This window comes from Lathamus discolor, chromosome 1 (assembly GCF_037157495.1).
Source record: "Lathamus discolor isolate bLatDis1 chromosome 1, bLatDis1.hap1, whole genome shotgun sequence".
Classification (NCBI taxonomy): Eukaryota; Metazoa; Chordata; class Aves; order Psittaciformes; family Psittacidae; genus Lathamus; species Lathamus discolor.
In genome coordinates, this window is record NC_088884.1 from 131,616,486 (window position 1) to 131,640,563 (window position 24,078).

At 35.9% G+C, this 24,078-nt stretch overlaps 1 protein-coding gene and 1 long non-coding RNA gene across 6 annotated transcripts in view; one reads left to right on the plus strand and one right to left on the minus strand.

The window, feature by feature from the left end:
- Window positions 1–1,155: 1,155 nt before the first annotated feature.
- Window positions 1,156–23,874, minus strand: PDLIM3 (PDZ and LIM domain 3). 3 transcript variants are annotated; one of them, XM_065696019.1, is made up of 8 exons: window positions 23,610–23,874; window positions 17,836–17,987; window positions 15,942–16,026; window positions 10,951–11,018; window positions 7,359–7,622; window positions 4,804–4,931; window positions 3,620–3,731; window positions 1,156–3,089 (listed from the first exon to the last, which is right to left on the minus strand). In XM_065696019.1, the coding sequence occupies exons 1-8, from the start codon at window positions 23,700–23,702 to the stop codon at window positions 2,900–2,902; spliced, it is 1,092 nt and encodes a 363-aa protein (XP_065552091.1). In that variant the 5' UTR covers window positions 23,703–23,874; the 3' UTR covers window positions 1,156–2,899. The 3 variants fall into 3 exon arrangements, with proteins under 3 accessions (XP_065552091.1, XP_065552083.1, XP_065552077.1); XM_065696011.1 differs by lacking the exon at window positions 10,951–11,018 and adding an exon at window positions 11,462–11,649 and having other exon boundaries at window positions 23,610–23,872; XM_065696005.1 differs by lacking the exons at window positions 7,359–7,622; window positions 10,951–11,018 and adding an exon at window positions 11,462–11,649 and having other exon boundaries at window positions 23,610–23,867.
- LOC136022555 (uncharacterized) overlaps window positions 17,152–24,078 on the plus strand; it is a 71,327-nt gene continuing 64,400 nt past the window's right edge. For all 3 annotated transcript variants that reach the window (XR_010616205.1, XR_010616203.1, XR_010616202.1), the window contains exon 1: window positions 17,152–17,236. This is a non-coding gene — a long non-coding RNA (uncharacterized LOC136022555). The remainder of the gene's footprint in view (window positions 17,237–24,078) is intronic.

The window sequence follows — 24,078 nt, forward strand, 5'->3', positions numbered from 1 at the left end:
TTTTAAATTTCATATTGTTGGCAACACTTCAGCATTACTTAAAATACCAAAAGCATTTGTCTTGGAACAATTAATACAAAAGTCTCATATAAATTAATGTATTTTCAGATGCAATTCTTGCCTTATTCGGAGTATTACAGTTCCATACAAGTTTTTTAACATCTCCCAGAGAAGCCCTACTGTTTATGTAGCAGTAGCATAGCTGAGGAAAGCTTTTCACACCTGTTGATGGACATCTGAAGAGTTGAGATAGCAAGCATGTGAAGTCACACTTCCTAGCTTTCTCTCCATCTAAAAATAAATGTCTTGGCTTTTGCCTTGCAATATATATATATAAAAAAGTCAACACAGCTGAAAGGCATAGTAGCATTAAGCAATCATGATTTACTGACTATGTCATTCTTAAGCCAGAAGATAAAGTGGATAGTTTTTTAGCCTGGACACTTTTAAAGGACTTGTGCCAGGAACAACTGACACTCTATTGAGCTAAAGAATTCAGATAGCAAATTGCTGTATCTTTCTCTTGCATTTATATCTCTAGATTCAACTACCCCAGACTGAAGTGACTGTAGAATGAAATTTCCTATTTCTCCTCCTCTGTTAGGATCAAGGATTTTCGAATCTGCATTAACTGAAAATCTTAGTTTCTGTTACGTTATATTGGTATAAAGGTTTTCACATAGGTCAGTGGTTGCAATTAGATAGGCTTACCTTCTAATTCTATCAAAGTCATGTCCAACCTCCAGGCTCTCAAAATAGCATCATGGGGTGATGCAGTACCACTGAACTTCCCCCAAGGTTTTGGCATCAGGTCATGTTCTGTGACCTTCTTTTAACCGAATGGTTCTTGTAGCTTTATTTCTGAGACTTTCCCCACATTTACAATTGGTGTGTTTGGCCTGTTAAAGAGAGAGCAGGTTGGGTCTTCAGTTTTGAAAGTGTGTGATCTCATTCAGTTTTAGAAAGCTAATTTTGTCCAGGTTATATACTCAAATGCGTAATAAAAAAAAATTGTGTTTCATTCTTTCCAGAGTCTTGATAAACCTGAAACATACTCCTCTCTCAGGCTGAAAATGCCAAACTTCTATTACTTTCAAGTTACTTAACACTCACACTTTCTCACTTTTCTTACCAGCTGAAAAGAAATACAGAGGCTTTAGCATATGTAGTAGATTTATTTTTACCTTCAGTTACTCCATGAAGAAATGAACATCAAGCAAGTATTTTAAAACACCTATTACATTTTAGGTTTGTTAAAATAGACATAATGTGCACTCTGCCTTTCAAAAGGATTTTCAGATTCATTTTATGGGCCTTATCGGTGGAAAAATATAAATGCTACACGTAGCCTCCATGGTGCATGAGGAGCAGAATTATGTTTTGTGCCCCCAGATAATTCAGGGACTAACCTTTAAAAGGGTGCAACACCTTTTTGTTTTTATGTCTGCTTTTGATATGCAGACATAAATTACAAATGCAGTGGCACACACATCTTTAAAACATTTTAATTCTTAAGTAATAGTTTGAGATGTTTCGAAAAGCCAGTCTTTGAACATGTGGACATTGTATTGCAAGCGTTGGGACCCATCCGAATTTTGAAAATAAATTTACAGCATGTACAGCTTCTTATTTTAATTCCATATTCTTCTCACGTCTAAACTTCTTAGAATGGGAAGTCTGTAAGATTGCTTGCCACAGTTGTTGATTTTTACTGGTCTTGTAGACTTGATAGAAAATGGTGTAGATTCTTCTACTTTAAAGTGGGGTTCAAAATACCCCAATAAATCAGCTAAGAATTGTGGTGATACTTTCTGAAAATGCTAAGGTTTGGTTTGTCAGTCAGGTGTGTATGTGTAGCCAGCGCCTACCTAAAAGCAGTGCAGCCCTCTAAAAGTTTCAGAAATTGATTTAAAAACTGCATTCTTTCAGCCTTTTTTTCTCTTAGGCCTTCACCAGGCTTTTCTTTGTATATTGTAGTTCACTTCTGGTTTTGAAGTTGTCCAAGTTTTAATTTAGCAGCAATAATATTACTATATTCCTCATTATTTCTATTATGGAAATTGAAAGATGGAGATGCAAAAACCACGATGCCATTTTGTGTAGAAAGTTTTAAAAATCTACTTTCATACTCAATTTTCAGTCAGTTCCTGTTAGAGTGTGGGGTTTTTTCCAAAAATGTGTGTGCATGCCTCAGCACAGTTTTGTGCTGAGTGATGTGAAACCTGATGTCATTGCAAATCATTAAAACAACATAGAACTTCTGTTTTGCTTCTCACTAAACAGTCTTTATTATACTAGCCATTGCATTGTATGACTTGATATTTCCATATCTCAGTTGCTGCATCAGAAAATTAAGTCAATATAACTCCAATTCAAAGCAAAATAAGCAAAAATCTATTTTTGGCATACATTAATGGTAGTTGAATGATAGATGGTGGAAGCAGACTGTTTGTTTTGTATTATCCATGTAAAATAGCTGCTTTTCTAATGATCTGTCAGATGTCTACATTTCTCAAGTCCCAGCCTGTAGCACTTTGATGGCTTTGGTGTTTGCGCAGATACTTGATTTATGTTGAAAAGAATGTCTTGATTACAGCACTTTGTATATGTAATCATGTAATACCTCAACTGTTTCACTGTTTTTATTCCAGTGCAGCTGTTTTAGTTGATACTTCATTGAGTTATATTGTTAACTTCAGAGACAATATTTTAGCGGAATTTTACTGGTATAATATGCTACTCTTGGCTGTCAGGGACTTCTATGTGCCTCAGAATCCCACAAGAGAGGTTTAAAAGCTGCTACTTTGGAATCAGGCAGAAGTCCCAACATTGGTACTGCAGTTCTAAGCTGTTAAATGTCTTTTTGTGTGCATGCATATCTTTGTGTGTTAACGTAAGACTAGCATTTGGGGTAAACAGTGACTGCTTCATATCCCTCTGGTGGCCTCATGCGAGCTCGTGCATGAGCTTCACAGTATAGCTGACCCTCCACAAAGAAGTAGCCTTTTTGTTTCAGGTTGAGATTGCAGTCAGAGCACACAAAACATTCTGGGTGCCGGTATTTGTCACGTGCCTTCACCACTGTTCCTCTGTATGGAAACAATGAAAATAAAAACCCAATTAATTCGTATGAATTTTAAATGAGAAGAAACTACAGTATGACACAAAGTGAGCTCTAGGTATTTATCTTAAGACTTTTAGATTGTTCATCTAGTGGTTTTGCTAACTACTGTATAATTTAAGGTTGGAAGCTGAGTTTGAGTAAGTGACATAAAATGCCATAGAGGTGATGGCATAGTTCAATAGTTCATTGGAAAACTAGAGTTTGAAGAAACATGTTAGTTTGGTTACAACACAGAAAGTACAGTCTAATATGTCAAAATGGTGACTACGTGAGTTTAAAATCCACATTTCCTCAGTGACTGTTCTAAGGTACAGGTTAATAATTTGGACTTTAGAACAATATATTTGTATATATCTCTATTCTCCAAAAGCATTTCTCTACTAGTGTAGGCAGACACTAAGATGATCACTTGGAAAGTGTTCCTGTAGTATGCAGTGGTGTTTGAGGACATGCGTCTGAACTAGAGTTTTCTAAAACTAAAAAGAAACGACTTACAGAATCCCATTCCCACACTTGTCACAGAGTGGCACTTTCTGGGCACCAGGCATGGCAGTAGGTATCTTTGTTACAGGTGCTTTCACACTTCTTGTACCCACAGGGCGTCCATCTGAGAACCAAAACAATCATTATGTACAGGCTAATACAGAAATATCTGATGCAGTTAAATACTTTTCCTGTAAATACATTTCTGAACGCGTTTACAGAATTTCACTTACACCAGCAAACAATGAAGTTTCTCTATGCAAGTTTAGTGAGCAAGATTCTACCTCTTTGGAATGGGGAAAAGTATTGTGTGGCTGTACCCCAAAACCAAGTACAGGAATGATTATGTATACAATGCTCTCCGTCTCATTGACATCATCTAATTCTTTGATAGTAGGTCTTGGTTATAGCAGGAGAGGGAGGAGGATTTGGCTTTAACATAGCAATGTAACAGTCAAGTACTACTAGAAAGCTTCTTATTTATATAACTAACCATACAACAAATTCAGAAGGATCAGTGACATGATATGTACAAAATTACAGCAAACTACAACAAAATACCAAGCAAAATCGCACAATAATATATGTAGTTAGGTGTACTTTGGTAAATACTGAGATAGGAAAATGGAAATTTTAAACGTTTACCTTTTAAATTAATTTTGGTTGTATATTATTTCTTATTATTTTTATTATTAATATTTTTATATTTTTATTATTAATATAACAAACTTGCAGCCTTTAGTAATGTTATTTTAAAGACTTCTTTATTTGAAGAAAATATGACTGTAAATTATATTGTCCTCCTGCATTTTTATTTAGAATGAAGAGGGGATGGGTGAAGCTTATTTTAAGAGTTGGTTTAGATTTCTCTTTTCCTGGATGTGGAAACAAATATTTTCTTTCTTAGTATCATGAGCATACGCTACTTTCTTCATTCAGTAAAAGCCAACTTTGTACATTAAGAGATTATGAAAAATGTGATTAACACCACCATTGTATTCACGCAGGAGAGTGCTAGCTATACAAGCAAATGGGGAAAAAGTTAGGAGGCTGGTGTGCTATCTATAGGGTTCAAAACGACTTGGGCTTTCAGAAATTCTTATAGCTCTGAGCTCTCAAATTTTCCTATCAGATTCCATTTTCCCACAGACATTTAAAAATGCTTTGGACAGATAGAATATATCATTATTAATCACCTTCCTCAGAGACTAAATTCTGGAGCACCTTAAAGGAGCCAGACTGGCGAGGTTGACTGGGCTCCTCCTGGTTGGCATGCAGCATCCTGTACACGTCAGACTGAGGCACGGAATTGGGAGGTGGGTCACTGTATCGGAAAGAGGAAGAGCAGATAAAGCAATTTAACAAACGTAGCCTTAAAGCAATAGTTCTACCAGGCATGGAATATGATTCAGGAAACAAACATAAAGTATTTTTACAACTACTGAGTGAGTCTTTCTTCCAGGTAGCAGTTCTTTATGTAGCCTCCTCTTGATCTAAAAAGTGCTAGAGGAAAAAAAAAAAAAATAAAAATCTGTGCAATTGTTACAAAAATAAATCTACAAACTCGTGAAAATATTTCCATAATTACTGTTCTGGCTCTAGCAGCATTTGTAAATAGGCTGGTACCTGTGTTTAACCTCAAAGCAGTTGCATTCCTGTAATGATCTGCTGTATTACCAGGTGTTCTTTGGTATGGTATCCAGAAGTTCTGTTTTCACAGCAGCTGGCTTCAAGAATGTTGTTAAAATCACAGCTCATATCTTTATATAAGGTCAGCCAAAACCTAAGCAAACAAATCTTTTGGGAGAGTACCATGATGTGAAAGTGTTCTTCCTTTACTAAGCTGTCTCGATCACTGGTTAATATAGTGATTGTTTGGCTGAGATAATTGTTACTTATTTAATTTCTGGAGATGACAAAAAAAAGTGAATAGGTATTGCACTGTAGGAAGCACATAAGGTGAACACTGATGAATGGAAAATCTATTTCTTAAATAGAATGAGACATGGCTTACTTTTTGTAATGCCAATTTTAGGGTAAAAATATAAATTATTGTCCAAACAATGGTTGATGGTTGAATTTACAATAACCCATAACCCAAAGATTTTACTGAGAATATTTCATGGTGTTTTAAACTGTGCTGATTGTTTTAAATTGATCATGCTAACTAATATCCTAAGTAGTTGAGAGGAAGGGTAAATGACTATATGCAGTGGCAGAAATTAGGCTGAATATACAGCATCTGTAAATTTTAAACTGCTACTGGAACTAATCGGAAAGGTCCAAATTTAATTCAATGAATTCTGTTACCTCACTGCTCTATCTATAAATGTCTGGTTTAAATTTCCTGTTACAACTATCCTCCTACAGTCTGTTAAACCTTAGGTAAATTTCCACTGGAAATAAGCATCTAATTCCACAAGGAAGTAGACTGGGTTTTGCTTAATATGGTTTGTTTTGTTTCCCAGGGCAGCATCTAAGCTGTCAAATGGCCCAGTAAGAGCAGCAGCAGTTGGCCAGTGTTGCTTATGTTAATTGTTTGCATCTTCATCAATCCATAGATTTCTCTGACCAGTCTTTAAGCTGGTGAAGAAAGTGTCACAAGCTTTGAATGAATAGAAGGAGCTTAGTTTCTGCAGTTCTCACCAGTGGCTAGTTAAACTGTTGACCCTCTCCTCTTTTACTAAAGTATTTCTAAACATTAAACAAATGATAGTACAGTTACATACAGAAGGCAAAAAGCAAGACAGAAAGGTGCGAGATAATATTTCTAAAGGCATACATAGTGACAACCAACCCCACAACAAAAGAGACATTTCAAACCTGTGTAGAAGGTCAGTTCTCAAACTGAACTTAAATACTTCTATATAAATGTGATATTTATGGTTAGTAACAGCCCAATTCTGCAAGGTGCTAAAGAAGGCTCATTGATGCCAGTGATTATTGATTACTTAAAATATTAGTAATTAGCTTTAGTTTACATTATATATATTATGAATTATTAAGTACTGTTGTAAAACGGGAAAATAAGTTGCTATTATGCAAAAGTAAAAATAAAGCAGCGTGTATGATGAATTGTCCCTTGAAACAAATTAATAATGCTTTAAAACTTCTTGCAGAATAATCATTGTTCCCCAGATACATAAGGTTCCTACCTGACTTTTAGTCATTGCAGTGGATAAAATTCATAAGCCAGAGATGGATTAGTAGTACTATATAGCCAATTCTGGCTTTTTGGACAAGGGCTAGTCATACTGAATGAGTTCTGCTGAACAGGAGGTAAGTGTCTAGATCAGTATAAACATCTTCAGGATTTCCCAAGCTTCATAACCTAAATTTCAACAGCTGAAATAAATCTGAGTTAATAACATTTATTAATAAGAACAAGTTATTAAATGGTTATGAAATAATTATGATCACTTTAATAAACAGGTTTGAATTTGGGAGGGAAATCAGAATCTTGGTTTGGAGTGGTCAGTCAGCTAATAGTCCAGGTGGCATTGTCAGGTTTGATTTATTAGCTACAAATATAAGATTAGTTCCTATTAAATATTTATTTGTAAATTCTGAAAGACTCCTTTAATACTTTGGGTTAAAAATTGTAAATTACTAATACTTTTGTGAAAATATTGAATGGCTTTAAATGACTTAACATCTCTAACCCTTTTACCCATTTTCATAGAAAAATCATGATTTTTTGTATATTCTGTATTTTTATTTTCATAAATATTGAAGATACTGCTCTAATTACCTTATTACGGGGTTTTCCCCCAGAGCTGTAGAAACTTGGCCTTGCAGTGTTTCCATGATATTGTCATCTGAGTACAACTGCATAGGTGTGTTAAACTGAGCATGTACAATCTTCACACCAGGAAGTTCCATTTCCAGTGGAATGTTAGGGGCCATCTTAGACACTGCTTTCAGCTCGGTGGGGCAGATAGAGCTAACCGTGCTAATTGAAGAGGGAGTGCTGCGTCCACTGCCACAGTCAATCCCGGAAGGAGTGCTGCATCCACTGTGTTAATAGCCACGTTACAGAAGGGTGTGAAATGTGTATCGGATTATAGAGAATAAAGAAAAAAGCATAGGAATACAGTGATGTTCAGAAGCTTAAATAGAACAGGTACAGAAAAGCAAAAGTATACAAAGTAGAGAAAAGCAAAAGTATGTGTATTCATTGAAAAGTATTTTCCTGTAAAAAGTATCAATGCCAGTTATAAAACAGTACTTAAAATTCTGGCATGTATTTTCTTTAAAGTTAGTAAAAATTCTTTGATAATTTCAGTATGTAATATTACTTTACATTTTTTATGCTAGATTAATTTACATTTTTAATGAGGATTAATTAAGCCTCCCTAAAATTCTTTGTTCTAGGTGAGTAATTCTTAACATCTACAAAAGGGTAGTATACAAAGGTTGTCCATGTCAGTGACAGAATTAATTCCTTCAGTACTGGAATCCTAGCCATATCATTCCAGTCCTGTACCTCACAACCATTACAGTCCACAGTTGAAGAGACTACTATAAAATAGTGTAAAATAATGAATATGTGATTTCTTTTATTTCCTTAAACCCTATAATAAGATATTTATTAATATTTTTAAAATAGTTTAATGATATATTTAATTTTTCTAGTGTTTGCTGAACATTTCAAAGAAGAAAGGATACTAAACCAGCCAGGCTTACTTTTGCATTTCTAGGTTACAGTGTTTCCAGTAGAAGATAAAGTGGTCCTTCACAAGAACAATGGGTATGCTCTTGAAGTAAATCTTGCATATAATTTATATATAATAAAGAAGATGTACAATTTTTTAGAAATATTAATGCTGCTTGATGTTACTAAAGTAAAGTTACTGCATGCCAATTTGACATCTCTGGAAAAGGATTAGTGAAATAATGTGAACATTAAGGCCAGAGTTTTTTTCAGTGGCACTGTTTTGAACACTTCAGTCTTCTCTCCATAGCACTCCAGAAGCTTTCTTTGCTACGGGATACTTCTTTGCTGTTGCTATATAAAAGCACATAACCCAGGCTTTCCACAGTCATTGGTTACCATTTAGGTAGTATTCAGAACTATGAGATGCTAAATGCTTAATTTCTTTCCTCAATCTGTGTATTAGTGTTGTGCTTATTTCTTTCCAAGCTGAATGATTCCATGTAAAGCTGGGAGAATATTCTGATGATATAGTAGTCTGCCCAGTAGCTGCTCTCAAGTGGAGAACATGACCCAGAATTTTCCATTTGATTCAGAGGGGAATTTGTGTAGGACCACTTTCTCAAAAAAATACAGAAAGAAATACATACTTTACCATCAAAGACATATCAGAAGAAAGCTAACTCCAGAAATAGCAAGCAAGCCTTAAAGCAGAAGTACAGTTCTGTATCATTGCCTAGCATGAGCCAGCCAAAGAATTCACACAGAGGAAACTTCTAAATTTATGGTCTTTTCTTTTAGAAGAAGCAAAACCACCTTTAAATCCTGCAGAAGAGTAAGTTTTGTCAGTGTTGATAGTGTTAGTAAATGGAAAGTAACAGGAAAAGGCTAGAAAAAGCACAACTCTCGATGTGAGCAGCCGAAGTAATGTTAGAATAAACTATAAGTATAAAGAAAATATAGTTTAAATATAATTTCCAGTTAGTTTTGCCAGAGTAAAGTCCAAAATTATGACCAATGTCAAATCTGTTATTTCAAACCCACATTCCAGAATCAAGTCTTCTTTTAGTCAGAGTCCTATTTAGCCTCAGCTGTATGTCCTAAAGGGGTATTTACAGTCAAGGTGGTGGTTTGGGTTTTGCTGTGTTTAGCAGGGGAGATATATCAAGCCAGACTGATGAAAAAGCAGCAGATAAACAGTTTGACAACCAAGAGTTTATAGAAGTGATACCCTGTGTCAGAGATTCTGCAGTTTGTAAGTACAGATTTCTCTGGTGTGAGGACACCTGACAGACCTTGCCCAACTAAAGTTGTGAAACTTCTTTCATCCCTGTCAGGTTAATTTTTGCAGGGCTTTTCCCCATATAACTTGCTGGAAAGTGGCCATTTACTTCAGTATTTTCATGGAAAATGATGTCTAATTGAGGTTTCTGAACTAGGAAATAAGGTACTTCATTTGAATCTCCATAAATCCTATTAGGTACCTGTAAATGGTACCTAGTGGTCCAACAGTCAGTTAGTACAGTACATCTACACTGTGGAAGTGCTGCCTACATTTAGAGGCTGTGCATATTTGCTAAGGACTGTTTTAGTCATTTATCCTGTTCAGTGTCAGGTTGCAAGGAGAGATGGTCACCTTTTCTCCACTGCAGCAGTGTTCTACATTGATAGTTCTTGTTCTTAGAAAAATGGGGCTCTATCCATCTTCTACAGTCTCCTCTTTATCACTCAGCTGATTGAAGAATGTAATTCATCTCACAAAACATAGGAATCAAATATCATCCTGTTTTTCTGGTCTAGTTTGTCAGTCTTTAATTAAGACAGGCTGTTTTAACTGTCAGCATGGAATGGAGATCACTATGTCCACTGGCAGAAAATGGTACTGCTAGAACGGATAAAAGGTGGCATCACAATATGTTGCATCGGTTGGGTGCTTTTGAGTTTCCCTGCATTTTTAGCCACAGATTTGCATTGTTTTTTCCTCTTTGTATATAATAATGTAAATAATAGTGAGGTACTTAATCCCCAGTTATGATAAATATGACACTAAAATGATGGATATAAATATATAAGCTTTTCTTCAGGTTAAAGCTTGACGTATCTGTGGCATCAGATAGTTCTCTTTTAGCTCTGTGTTAGGTTGCCTTCTGAATAGAGGTCTGCTGAAAAGCAAACTTCAAATCTCTGAATGGCCTATATGATACCTTATGTAATCAGCCATCTTTTATTTAGCAAGTTAACAAATTACATGCATTTGCGTTTGGACAGAAGAATTTCAGAATGCCACAGATCTGTAAGTATACAATAGCTGGTGTTACACTGTAAACTGAATCAGGTTCAAGAATACAGTTAGTTCAGACTCTTTCTTACCAATATAATGAAAATTGGAGTGTGACCTGCTTTTTTTTGGAAATAGCATTTTGAATTTCAAGTCTGATTTCTGTAAGTCAGCCATTTCAGGGATGTTTATGTTGTTGGGTATTTTTTGCCCTTCATTTCAGTGTTAGGCTATACACTACTATATATATAGTAGTATATACTATATAGTAGTATATACTATATACTACTATAAGTAAATTTCAAATGCATCAAAATGCAAATAAAGTATTCTTTATTAATGTGAATGGTGAGTATCCATTAAAAAAATAACACCATGCATCAAATCAGCACAGCACTCAGAGTTTATAACCTGCTTCGGCCTGAGACTATGAAAGGTTTGGGCCGAATATTATGCCTGTGTTCAAAGTAGTTCATATCCTGTAAAGAAAAAAGGGTTAAAATAACTTCTTTGGCCGACAAATTCACCTGTCTGGTTTAAAAAGTAGCTAACAAAGTTTTAAAATTGTAACCATGAAGTAATTGTGTTTAGTTTGTGCATTCCTGGTACTCAAAATACAATCACATTAGTGTTCAGAAACATTCAGAGTAAAGTGCAGTTATAAGAGTGAAGGATGGTAGGTACTGTTGCAGCCCGACATAGAGGGCAAATTTTGGCTACCTGCAGGATTGCTACTACAGAGCTGAAGGATTAGTTTACTGTGTTGGAAAAAATTGATTCATTCATCACCATTTTTTTGGGATAATCAATAAAAACCTGATTATCAGAAAAAACAGCAAGAGCTGGACTTTTTAATTGAAAACAGAACAGACAGTGATATACCACAAATGACCATGTTTTATAAGTTGATACCAGTACTCACTTTTGCGATGAGTTAGGAATGAGACCCCTCAGTTGTCCATGAAGCGCATCTTGAATATTTCCAGATGAATACAGCCCAATTGGAGAATTATAGGAGGAGCTCACTACCTGTCTTTTGTCATCAATATTTGCTGCTGCAACAAAAGGCTGCGCCCTTCTGTTGTGAGCTGTACCAATAGGCTTGAATTCCTGTACATGATAGGCAGACAAAATACACAAAGCTACAATGCACACCAAAGCTAGAAATGAGTAAAACTGACAACATCAGTATTGTTAATCTCAGCATTTTTTACTTTTGCAACTTTGTTATTTTTTAACTGATGCAAGCATACTATATTTTTCCATGAATTTTCTATATGCTACTTAAGCCATACACATTCAGAAACTGTTCTTTTCTTGGCTCAGGGCAATCAGAAGGCATTACACATTTGTAATTAGTGTGCAACTTGAAGAAGAAATGAGAGGGATGAATAATATAGAAACCTGTTGTATTGGTGTCTAGGTTTTGCAGTTTATGTTCTTACTTTAGAAATGTTTCATTTATAGTTAAGTTGATTGCTTCAGTTCAGTGCTTATATCTGGCATCTGCATTTTTGTTACATACTAATGGAGGGACTTGCAAAAGTATGAAGATTTTATTGTAAATGCCTTGCCTAGAAAACACATAATTTTTAACATTTCTTTTAACTGAAATAGTCTTGATTGTACATCAGATTGAGGACATTCTTCTGAATTCATTCCATACTTTTATGCATACCTGTGCATCAAAACTGTGATGCTGTAAGTTACAGACAATATGAAATCATCATGAATAAGTAAACCCCAGAAATGGCTGAATTTGAAATCATTCTGCCTATGCTTATTTCTGAAATACAGTTTTGTTGGCCCAGATAATTTCCTCCAGTGTTGTTATGATGCAGAAATGCCTTTTTTAGATTACATTAGCTTTTAGGATTGCTAGAAAAATTTCCAGTTGGAACAAATACAACCTATTACCAAAAAACAAAACAGATATTTGAATATTCAAATCCACATAATAAATTAAGATAATATGAGCAGATCAGGTTAGCATGGACATCTTTTTGACATCTGTAGAATTTTATTCATTCCTCAGAGCATTATTTCTTTTCTCAGACAATATCTGCTCAGTTTTGGTGAATCATGAAAATCTGAATGTGAATTGGCCCTTTGTTTGCAATTAAAACAATGGTTTCAGAAATACATTTAGGAACAGACCTAAAGAAAAGTCATGGATATATAGAACGTGCAACCAGAAAATGCAAACGGTAGAAAGCAATTTTATTAAATGAAAATGTTTAGCAGCATTGCACTGTAAGAGGATACTGAAAGCAGCAATCAAATAAATGAGCACAAAGATTTTACTTGCAATTCCTTGTTTCTGTCTCATAGAACTGGGTTGCGGTTACCAAAATGTATTAGTAAATGGAAATAATCTACTAGTGTTTAGGATCACGTTTACTTAATGAAAGATATTTTAAATTGATTTAAATCCATGTATGATACAAAACAAACAAAAGCAACTGTGAACATTGTAATTTCATCCCTTTTTTATTTCTTTTTAACAAATGAAGAGCACAGAAGTAATAGCATGTTTACAATGTAACAGTTGTGAAACAAGTATTTGAAATTAGTTAGACTTAAATTCTGGGTTTTTTAAACTCATCTATTCATATAAAATGTCAGTGACAGAACACACAGCAGTAAAAATAGTCCAGCTCTTGTGTTTATTTGATCTCATTGAATCTGTGATAAGTCCTCCTTTAGTTCAAAGCTAAATGAGAACTGGAGGTTGTTGAAATTCCTAATCAGGAATGTTTGAGAATAACAGTACTGCATTTCGTAATTTTTTTTTTCCACCTGACTGATGTCCTTTTTGCAGGGCTAACTACGTTTTGCATTGATATGGGTATCAGGCATAGAATGAATGTAGCCCCCAAAGTCTGTACAAATGCATCCAACACAGTGCATATGATGGCATTCCTTGGGGATAATTGCTAAAACAGTAACAAATGTTCACATTTGGAGGTACCATATGACTAAAATCTGTATCTCTGAATGCTATTGTGGGAGACAGGGTAGGTCTTATACAAGTGAATTAAGTGCTAGACTATAAACTAACTTACTTTTTAGAATAGTGGGTTGGGGCTTTTTTATAGAAGTTTTTACTTATTTATGTGTATAGTGTATTTATATGTTCCAGGAATGTGTAATATCTTTCATGGCCAAAAGCCTAGTCACACTAAACAAAATGTTCAAAGGCAAAGATAGAAGCAGAGAAGAAAAGCCCAAATAAAAACAATTCAAGAAATTTTGGTAATGGAAACAAATTCATTTTAGATGAAGTTAAAGGAACTGTAACAGAGAAAAAATTACAGGTCATAGTATCGTTTTACATCAACAATGCAGCAGAAAGGACTTTAAAAGTAATTTTAGAAGATTCAGTTTCCCATTTAGATTGTTTTATTTTCTCTTTATAATTATATGCTTTGAGAACCTTATGTTCTAAATTGCTTTAATACAAAATACAATGTGATTGTACTAGGTGGTCTATTATTTCCTGTTATTTACCCATCACACTACAGGTTGCTCCTGACTGCCAAAATCAGGTGGCTGTTTTTATGTGGAAATGACTGAGAGCTTTCAAGAGCAGCTCTCAGTCAGTCACTTACTGCTCAAAGTTGTTTACTAGAATTGTTCCCTCAGTTTCCTCTTCCCAAAGGAAAAAGTAGTGAGAGCTTTCATTGTGCTATGACAATTGCCTATAGTGCTACATGACTCTTTGAAGATGCTCAACCTAATGCAAAAGTTTGCTACAGTGTAAAGGTTCCTTGTTCCATAGCTGCAAGCAGGCACAGTATTTAATTGCTTATCAGTTTTCACATAACCATCCCCAAGCCTCTGTAGAACAGTTTTCGTTCATTGAAGCTAAAGTAAGATTTTTTTTTGCCAAATGTAGCCAAATTGCTGAACAATTTAAAAAGTTTTATTTTCATTTATATCTATATTTTTTTAGCCTGCAAATAGAAAGCTTGTTTGTTTACAAGCATTGCTGCTTTTCTGGGGCCTACTATTTACATTCAGTACTCCTGATTTTCCTCGTGAGAAAGGAGAGATACACTAAAATGAACAAGTTTTCTATTTAGTCTTGGAAAAAGAGTTTTTCTGAGTGCTCGATGGAGACTGCTTTTCAGTAGTCTGCCAAATACCACTTAGTGAAACCTTCTGATTTACTTCTAAGTAACTATCCTTTTTAGGAATTCAGCTTTCATGCAAAGGGATTACTCATTATACATGCCTGCATGGTTTTCCCTGTAGCTTTTTTAGTGAATTTGTTCAATTGTGATTTTTTGTGTGTATCCTTGCTATTCCATGAAAATATGCATTTAAAATAGTTTTGTTTCTTCACTATACTATCTCATACTGCTGAAAATATGTTATTTCTGATGAAGTTTGCTGTATCAATGCAAATTTTTAGACTGGAAGGGAGAGAATTGGAACACTGAAATGCTCTATTTGTTTTTGGAGTATCTCTGTGAAAACAGAATTTGTGGGAGCATTTATTGCATAGGATTTCTTGAAATGGAATCTGCACTTACATTTTTTTCTAGGATAGCATAGAATAAATACTTTGACATACTTGCTTTGATCCTGGCCTTCCAGGATTAGCAGAATTCTCTTCCCTTCCCCCTCTTGAGAGAACAGCAAATGTTCATGTAGGTTAAAGAGGAATGACAGAGGAATAAGGCACTAGTTGTAGACAGTAGCTAGCAAATTAACTCTAAACAATATGGAGTCTTCTGCTCATAGCTTTGCACAAGGGACTGGCTGTGAGTTTGAAGAAAGGAGGATTTCAATTTGTTGGATTTGGTTTGGTTGTATAAAGAGATCACCACTTTGCTGGTCAGAAGTAGTAAAGGGTTTCCTTATTGACCAGTGGATAGGGTTTGTACAAGTTTGTAACTTCCAGTTCTGTGGCATAGTATAAAAATGTGTAGAAGAGACCCAACATTAATGGATCTCTCTGGCTGTTGCATCAAAATGACTTGTGTGATGTGATGAGTGTATTGCTTTGCTACTTGACGTTTATCCCTTATTGAAGAACTTCTTTGTATGATGAAGAATCTCTAAAAAAATTACAGCAACTTAAACTGTATTAAAATAAAACAATATATTTTCTTTCCATAACATAACAGTGGTGGTATGTATATTTTTAAAGAAAAATGAGAATGTGTTGTAACTTGTTAATGTTTGGTTTCAGTTATAGCTGACAAAAAAAACCCCAAACATCCAGTCGCTTAAAATGATGTTCATATGTATTGGAATTGAGATGGTTCATATTAGCTTCAACAGGTAGATAATGAATGAAGTGCTAATCAGATAATTTTAATGAACGCAAGGGAGATAATTTAGAGGATAAAAAGATGAATGGAAATGTTTAGGTAACTTTTAACAATTCATACCTGTGGTTCAGCTTCCAAATTTATCTTGAAGGGATGTGCTTTGCCATCTTCTGAAACTTGTGGGGACCATAATTTAGTTCCTGCCCTGGAAAGAAAGGAGGGCAGATTTTAAATAAATTGTAATTCCTATAGAGTTAGTTGTATATATCCCTCTAAAATATAATGCAGCTTGAAAATATGCAGTTTGTTCTATGCTTTTTTATTATTTTGACACAAAAAAATACTTCAATGATATATAAAGTGTAAGTAAACAATATATAAAAAGTGCATTTACTATAAAAAATATATACTGTGAACAATGGGAAATAATTTGTTAGTAGTTACTAAATGCAAAGGGAAAGGAAAACTAGTACCTTTCTGATGTGAGGTGACCACAATTTTTAGTTTTGTTTTCTCTAATGGTTGACAGAATGAATGCTGGGTCCTCAGACTATTTTGCACAAATAAGTGCATATATTAGTAATAATACTAGCCCAGAACAACATCAGTTTCTTTTTTTATGACCACAATATCCAAGCAAAGCCTGCTTTTCAATGTAGGAGGAGTGCAATTGTCATGGCTTAAGCCCAGCCGGCAACTAAGTACCACACAGCTGCTCACTCACTTGCTCATTCTCCCCACTCCCCAGTGGAGGTATGCAAACTATGTGTGCAATTGTAAATAGAAGTTGCACAGATGATTCTTTCAGTCACTTAATGAGAGATAACAACATGCCAATATCAGTTACAATTCTGGTTTCATTGACAAAGTGAAACTTGGCGGACAACTTTAGTGTAATATTAATGTTAAATACTAGTTTAGTACTGTTTGTTAAAAAATAACACATATTTAGCATTTAAAAATACATGCATACTTCATAGACACAATTATTCTTACCATATTTTGAAAATTGCTTCCTATGAGAGTTGCTAAATTATATATGTGAATTTGTAACAGAACCTAGAACTGACTGTAGGACATTTTAACTGTGTTGTGTGCTTTGGTGATTAGACAATGCTTCTTTCAAGAAAACACCTTCAAACCATCTTTTATATTTGGAAAGGAATACTGTGGTCAGCTGTAGTAAAGTGCTGTGCCTCCTTGAGGACCTCAGGTCAGTCAGAGCTGCCTCATTATTGTAGACAGCTGAAAATGTGCACTAGGTGATTCTGATTAAAGCTAAGCAAACTCCGGAGATGGGAAGATTTAGGTTGTTTTTCTTGCTGGCCTTAGTTGAAAACAGGTTGGAGAAGCCCTTTAAGATCATTGAATCTAGACATGAAACAACAAGAAGCTTTTAGACTCCTGCAGTTTAGGTAAGAGGGGGTTTTATGGTTTGTTTCGTTTTTTAACATTGCTTTGAGAATCCTGTATTTGGTTAAATACATTGTGTCCAAAGAGGCTGGCTTTAACCCCTCTCCTTTGTTACCCATTATGAAAGTCTGACCTGATGTTGCTTTCCTTAAATGGGAGGATGTACTAGGAGCTTTGTCTGTGATTGGGAGCAGGAGGCAATGACAAGCAGCTGTGGCTGAGGGAGTGTTAGGGCAGAGAGGTGTCTGTGGCAGCTACTTGAGGGTTTTAGTGTTTCCCCAAAATATGAAGAACTGTTTGTTTACTGACAGTAAGCATAGAGCTTATGGAATCAGCAGAGGCAGTAGTAGGTGGTACGGTTCACAGCTCAATAAATGTGGTGAGTGGCCTGAGGGAAGCTATTCTTCTTGTGCCCATGAAGACATGTTCTGAATAGTTTTGCCTGATCCAGAGTTGGTCAGGTAGGTCTGGGTGCTTGTGATTTTAAAGGTTGTGTGAAATTCTTAAAGCTGTTTAAAATAGTTCCATCATGTAATAGTTGTACTGTATAATCAGTTGTTCAGGTAGTATCTTTCAGAAGTAAGTGGACATGTACACATACCTCTCTATTTTCAAACAAAGCTGATGTGCAGCTGCTTTAATTCTCTCCTGGGCATCATTATGTGTCATGTTCTCTGTGCCTAGACCATCAATAGCTATGATAACATCACCAGGGCACAGGTTGGCAGCTGAAGCCTTGCTTCCAGGTGTAATCTGAAAAAAATGCAGAAATTAATTGCTTGAGCACTATGCATACCTGAAGATTGATAGAGAAAATAAACTTCACTGTGTGTCCCTATGTGCTTTGGGGAGAGAGGGAAGGGGCCTGTAAACAATGGTATGAATGCTTACAAAAAAAGTAAGTTATTATTTCTGCCAGACCCTCTGTAGTTCTATTGTCAGGTCACCATATAAATGCTTTAGTCATCGTACCTTCAAATTAAATGGAAATTGTCTTACACTTCTGCATTAAATAGTTTCCACTCTTATTTCTGTAGTTATTGTAACTTTGAATCCTCTGAGTTGTCATTGTGTAATTTGCTTGAAGAAAAATAGTTACATTTTCCCCTTGCAGCTCCAGGCAATAGCAGAAGAATAGAACTGTTAAGAAATTGTGCTACTTAATGTTCATGTGCATGATGTGCCATTGGCTGGATAATGTAGCCACTTGTGGTCTCACCACATTTAAGGACAAATATTAGTCCAAATATTAGATAAATATTAGTGGTTTTGGTTTTTTGTTCTTGTTGGTAATCTTCTACATCATAGTTAAAATAATTGAAATGCAACACAATTCTGTTTTAAAATAACTATTGTAGAGAGGCTATTATCTTAGCTGCTACTAAAACATGTTCTGGGATTGCATGCCTTTATTTGCAAACAGGTGGCTTCTTATACTACCACACCATTTAAACAGTTCTTTGGTCTCTGAGTGGGATTTTAGGTGTGTATTGCCATCTTAGGTGACCTTTTATGACCAAGACAGCAACATGAAATTAATGAATGTAGCACAGAGGCTTCTGGAATTCAGCTCTTCTGGAACAGTGGAACAAAGGGGCAAGCTGATTCATCCAGAATAACTCTAGCTGCTTATTTCAAAGTAATGAATCCCAGTGTGAAGGACAAAAATGCCCATATAGTCTTACAAGAGCAGTTCTCTGCTTTGCCGTATATGAAGTAAAAAAGCTACTGGAGAGAATTTTTCTCACTGTGGGTTCTGCGAAGCCAAAGCAAGTGCTGGGGGGTTGGAATTAGATGATCTTGAGGTCCCTTCCAACCCTAACCATTCTATGATTCTATGATTCTATGATTCAATCATTAACGTGTTATTGGAGGGCTGGAAATCATGCTATGGAGATGTTCTTCAATTACGGTGTTTCCCAGTGTTCCAGTAGAGGAAGAAAGGAAGCTGCCCAGTGTACCTCCAGTATGTTATGAAACCCATCTATAGTGAATGAACCCATCTGGCAGACTTGTTGCTTCTGAAGGTGACAGTACTGTCAGTATAAAAAGCCAGATAGAAATAATTTTTTTCATATGTATTGTACTATAAAAGTATTGAAACAGTGGCAAAATCAAACAAATAGCAATTCTCTCCTCTTTCTTGCTGTCCATCTCTGTTAGGTGGGTCTGAATTCTCAAAGAACTCAAGAGTTTGTTTGGGCTTTTTTCTGCATTCCAGCATGTAAACTCACTTTTGATTTCACTGTAACAAACTGCAATGCATGAGTTGTTATCAAGTTAGGCAAACTTTCCAAATGGGTATTTGTGGCCAGCTGGAGGCTTTTATCCCCTAATCTTCCGAAACAATGGACTTGTATGCGTAACAAAATATTAAAATGCCTGAATAACCTGTTTGGGTATGAATCGAGGAAGTTGTGTGTAAATTCTAGGTCTGCTGTCCTCAGAAGCGGCTTTTTCTGAAACTTAAACAACTTACTGTAATTAAGTGAACTACACTGAGAGTACTTACGTTGTTGTAATAAGATGGGGGGAGGGAAAGCTATGATCATGCTTTTCTGTTTAACCCGGAATAGCTTCTGACTTTGGGTAGCATGTTGTGGACATGTGCAGAACAACAAACTGCAGCAGAATGCCTAGTGTTTGAGTGTGACTGTTGATGCTGTAATACCCAAAATTGGCAAACCCAGTCATTCTTGGTTTCCTCTCAAGAGTAAGCTTGCTTGAATAACGCTTATATAGATTATTCAGTAGATTATGCTTTTTACGTGTCACAACAATTCATCTGCTATGTCTGTGGCATACTGCAGCAATGTACTAAGATGATGATCATGCCTTATAAAGTAGCATATCTGTCTAGCATGGTACATTTCCTTGAAGCTGTGCCACTTATGGGACCTAATACACTCTGTGTTGCTGGTAATAATGCACAATCCCTTGGATTTTCTTAGTGTATTATCACCAGCTGCACTGATAACACTGTATAGTGGGATAGAGTTACTATCTTTTGGTGGGAGCAAGAAGGCAAAGAGCCAGGAGTGTCTGTATTTCCTGTTCTTTACCTGAAGTGATTCTGGGACATGTCTTCTGGGCCTTTTGGGCCTTAACACCTTGATGGGGGTGCTGAACTCTACTTAACCAGGCCTTCTGGGGTGCAGAACTATCTGCCCTCGTATAATTCTTTCCCTTGTCTGCTCTTCCTGGGTTTGATGGTAAAAGCTGGATATCTGCTGCTAGGATGGGGTAGGAGGAATATAGCTGGGTGCCAGCTCTTCTCTCTTCCCAGAGTTTCAGGGGAGAAATCCTGACTGTTGCTTACAGGGAAGGGGGGCAGACAAAAATCCTGCAGCCTGTGTTTTGTAGAAAGGGACCAGGTTGTGCATTGCAAGATTATACCGTATCTTAGGTATAATATTGATGTTGTGGGTAACTCAGTAATAAAAGCTTCTTAAGAAACTTATTAATGACACATTAAATGTGTATTGTGAACCCAGAATTGTATTATGACTGTAGTGTTTGTTGCTTGCTCACCTTCATGAGGTAGATGCTACTGGTGCTTTGGGAAAACTTTTGTCTTGCTCTTCAGGACATGTCTATATGGCACGCCTGTTGCTCGTGTTTTTCAGGCATCTCAGATTTGGATGGATACAAAGATATGTGTTGAGTATTCAGATGTTGTCAGAGATTAGGTGACTATTTAACCACACAAGGGCAATGTCTCCTATGAAACTTTGAAAAAACCCTCTCTGTATCTGCTAATAGACTGGTGCAGCTCCTCATGGCACACCTTCATAAATATTTCAGGCTCTGTTTTTTTCTGAAGGGAGTTATGAATATCTGCAGACAGAGTGGCTAAATATAAAATCAAGTTGATATAAATATTTGCATTTTGATTTGCGAAAGCTTACATTAAAAGAGAACTTCAGTCTAGAGTTGATAATATTTCACCATTCCCTCTAACCGCTACAAGTTTCAATAGTTCCTGTAATGCTTTATTTAATATGACCTCAGTTCTAGGATTGCATTCCTCTAAATGCTTAACCCAAATGTATATTCTAGTCAGAATAAACTGGAAGTACTCCGTTTCATTAAGACTATGATTTTGATTAGTTTCATTGATGTAATTTCTTTGCATCTGTGTAAAGTTCCACAGATGTCAAGAAACATTTTCGTTATTTCTAGTTAATTAATTTCTGACCCTAATAGAATCTGAAAGTTTATTTTTAGTCCCTTCCTGTTCTTCCTACTTTCCCAGTGAATCGTGATTTGTGTTTTTTGCGTGTGCTTGAAATGGTCAAAACAATGGAAGAAATCACAGGTGGGTTTTTGAGACATCTGTTATTTAGACAGGTGGATGATAATCTCTTATGTTCTCTGACTCTCTTGATAAGTCCTGGTAAAAACTTTCCCTTGTTCAACAAGGACTATGGTAAATCAAACTTAATACCTGCCCAATTATTTTATACAAAATGTGTTAAAAATAATTTCTATTTATTTTTTTATGGCTAATAGTTTTTTTCTTGCCAGCACAGGTAAGCCAACTGTAAATGGTCTGTTGGTGATACCTTTTAAGAAAGGAACACCTAGGGCCCCCCCCAAAAGGCACATGAATCTTGTGAAATATTCATTACTTCTTAAGGGGTACTGCATTAATACTTAGCTAGGGACTCTTGTAATTGTAAGCTGATGCAACAAAAATATTAAACATATCTACCATTAATATTCTTTAACTTGAGCTAAGCAAGCTTGAACATACAAATTTTCCCTACGTGTGTATATGTATATATATTTTCTTTCTTAGTTCTACTTGCAATGTGATTTTGAGCATTCCTGCTTTATGCCAGAAACCAGTAGTTTATGTCTTGTAAGGCATTTAGTAGGTATGAGTCAATTGCAAAATAATTTATTCTTTAGAAAGTTACATTTATAGAAACATCCTTTGTTATTGCTGTTTTAAACTTCATTGCACTTAATCTAAACACAAAGAAAATACAAACCAGACACCACTGAAATACTTTTCATTAGAGATAATGGAAACTGTTTTCTTTTGGAGGCCCATAAAAGGCAATGAAGGCCCCAAAACATCCAGAGATATTTTTTTTTCTTTCTATTCAATGCTTTCGTCTCCTGATTCTCCAAAAGTTTTCTTGTATTCTATGAGTATTTGTCATGAAGCTACATACAGTCAAATAATAGCATTCTTATTTACTTGTGTTTAACATAAATGTTTGCATATAGAAATCTGGAATAAGTGGTTAAATGAAAGTAGCTTTTAGTAGTATAATATGTGAAAGGTTGATCCTTAAACTTTCTATAGACTCTTGTTTAGAAGCATATTTACTGCAAGGCATCACCAGTGGTATCCATCCTTCAAGGCTCTTGACGTTTATTTAATACCAGGCATAGTGTATATATTGAGTCATAGTACAGGCTTAAAAAAAAAGGCACAGGTGATTTGGAGGCTCGGGGAACACACACTCAGTGTCTCTGGGGTTCTGAAAAGCAGCAAAAATACAAGGAGAGCTAATTCTAGTCTGATGTGCATTGAACACAATTTTCAAAAGTTATCAAAATCCATAGCCTTGGTTTTGAGTAAATCTGTGTGTAGATGCAGGCAGCTGACAGTCTTTTATATGCTTCATTCATCGGGTAGCTGGTTTCTTAAATAAACTTCAATTAATACCTCAAAATCCATGCAAAAAATGAAGGCTTGGATTCTTGCCCTTTATTAGGGGGTAAGGCAAATTGTCTGTTTCTAAATATGGCAGGAAACACCAAAGAACTCTCCTTCATAGCCAGGACTGGATAACTTTCTAATAATTCACTGATTTAACATTCATGGAGGTGAAAACCTCTACCTATGTAAAACCAGGTCCTGTTGCCTTTGCTGGCAGTAATCAGAATTTGATTTCATTAAATGAGAGTCAGATTAATCTTACAAAGTTGGCACAGAATTTGCAAAGCACAAACTTCCAGACATGGGGAGCTGCTGCCAAGCAGTCTTCTGCCCCAGTGATCACAGAGGCTAGCCGTGAAAACGATAAAATAGGGGTCTGGCCTTTAGTAAGCTCAAAACTAATTTTCTCATCTGAATGCCTGGGAAAATCGTGCCAGAGTTTTTCTGCTGCCAAGGCACTTGAATATAATTTTTGAGTTTGATGCAGTTAAAATCTTAGACTAATAAAGCAATCCCAGAAACGTCACACAAAACTTGTAAGAACTGTTAACATTCAGCTGGCTGTCCTCAGGACTAGCAGCTACTTGCTAATCTACTCACAGCTTCGTCTGCATCTCTTAACTCCAGAAAGTAAAGGGCAAAAATCTGTGACAATTAATACATGTAATACATAGAAAGGAAATAGAAAGAGTACATACCCTGGTTATAATCAAGGGTTGGTTAAAATCTATTCCTCCTGAGAGCCTGAATCCCCAGGGTGCTGGTCCTTGGAGGATAACGTTTTGTGGCATTGTGATCAGTTTTGTCTTGGTTATTGCTCTGTTTCCCTTAGGTCTGTATGAACAGCTGAGCTGTAGGAGGAAGGGTGTTGTCAGGAGAGCACCTGCTGGACAGGGCAGCTGACCCTGTGTACCTCTTATGAAGTTTTACCCATCCCGCAGCTGCGGGCACTGCACTTTATCTCCACTCTTTGGGTGACGTCAGCCAGTCCCTCAGCTTCTCCACCCACCGAGGGGAGTATCAACCTCTGACAAATAACGCCTGAATGCTGGAAAGTGTACAACAAATACATCAGCTTTATCTGCTGCTTCAGAGTTCCCGTTAGCCTGACAATGTGTAAGCTTCAGGATGTAGTGTTTGTCTAGTTTCTTAAAGCAGCCCTATTGC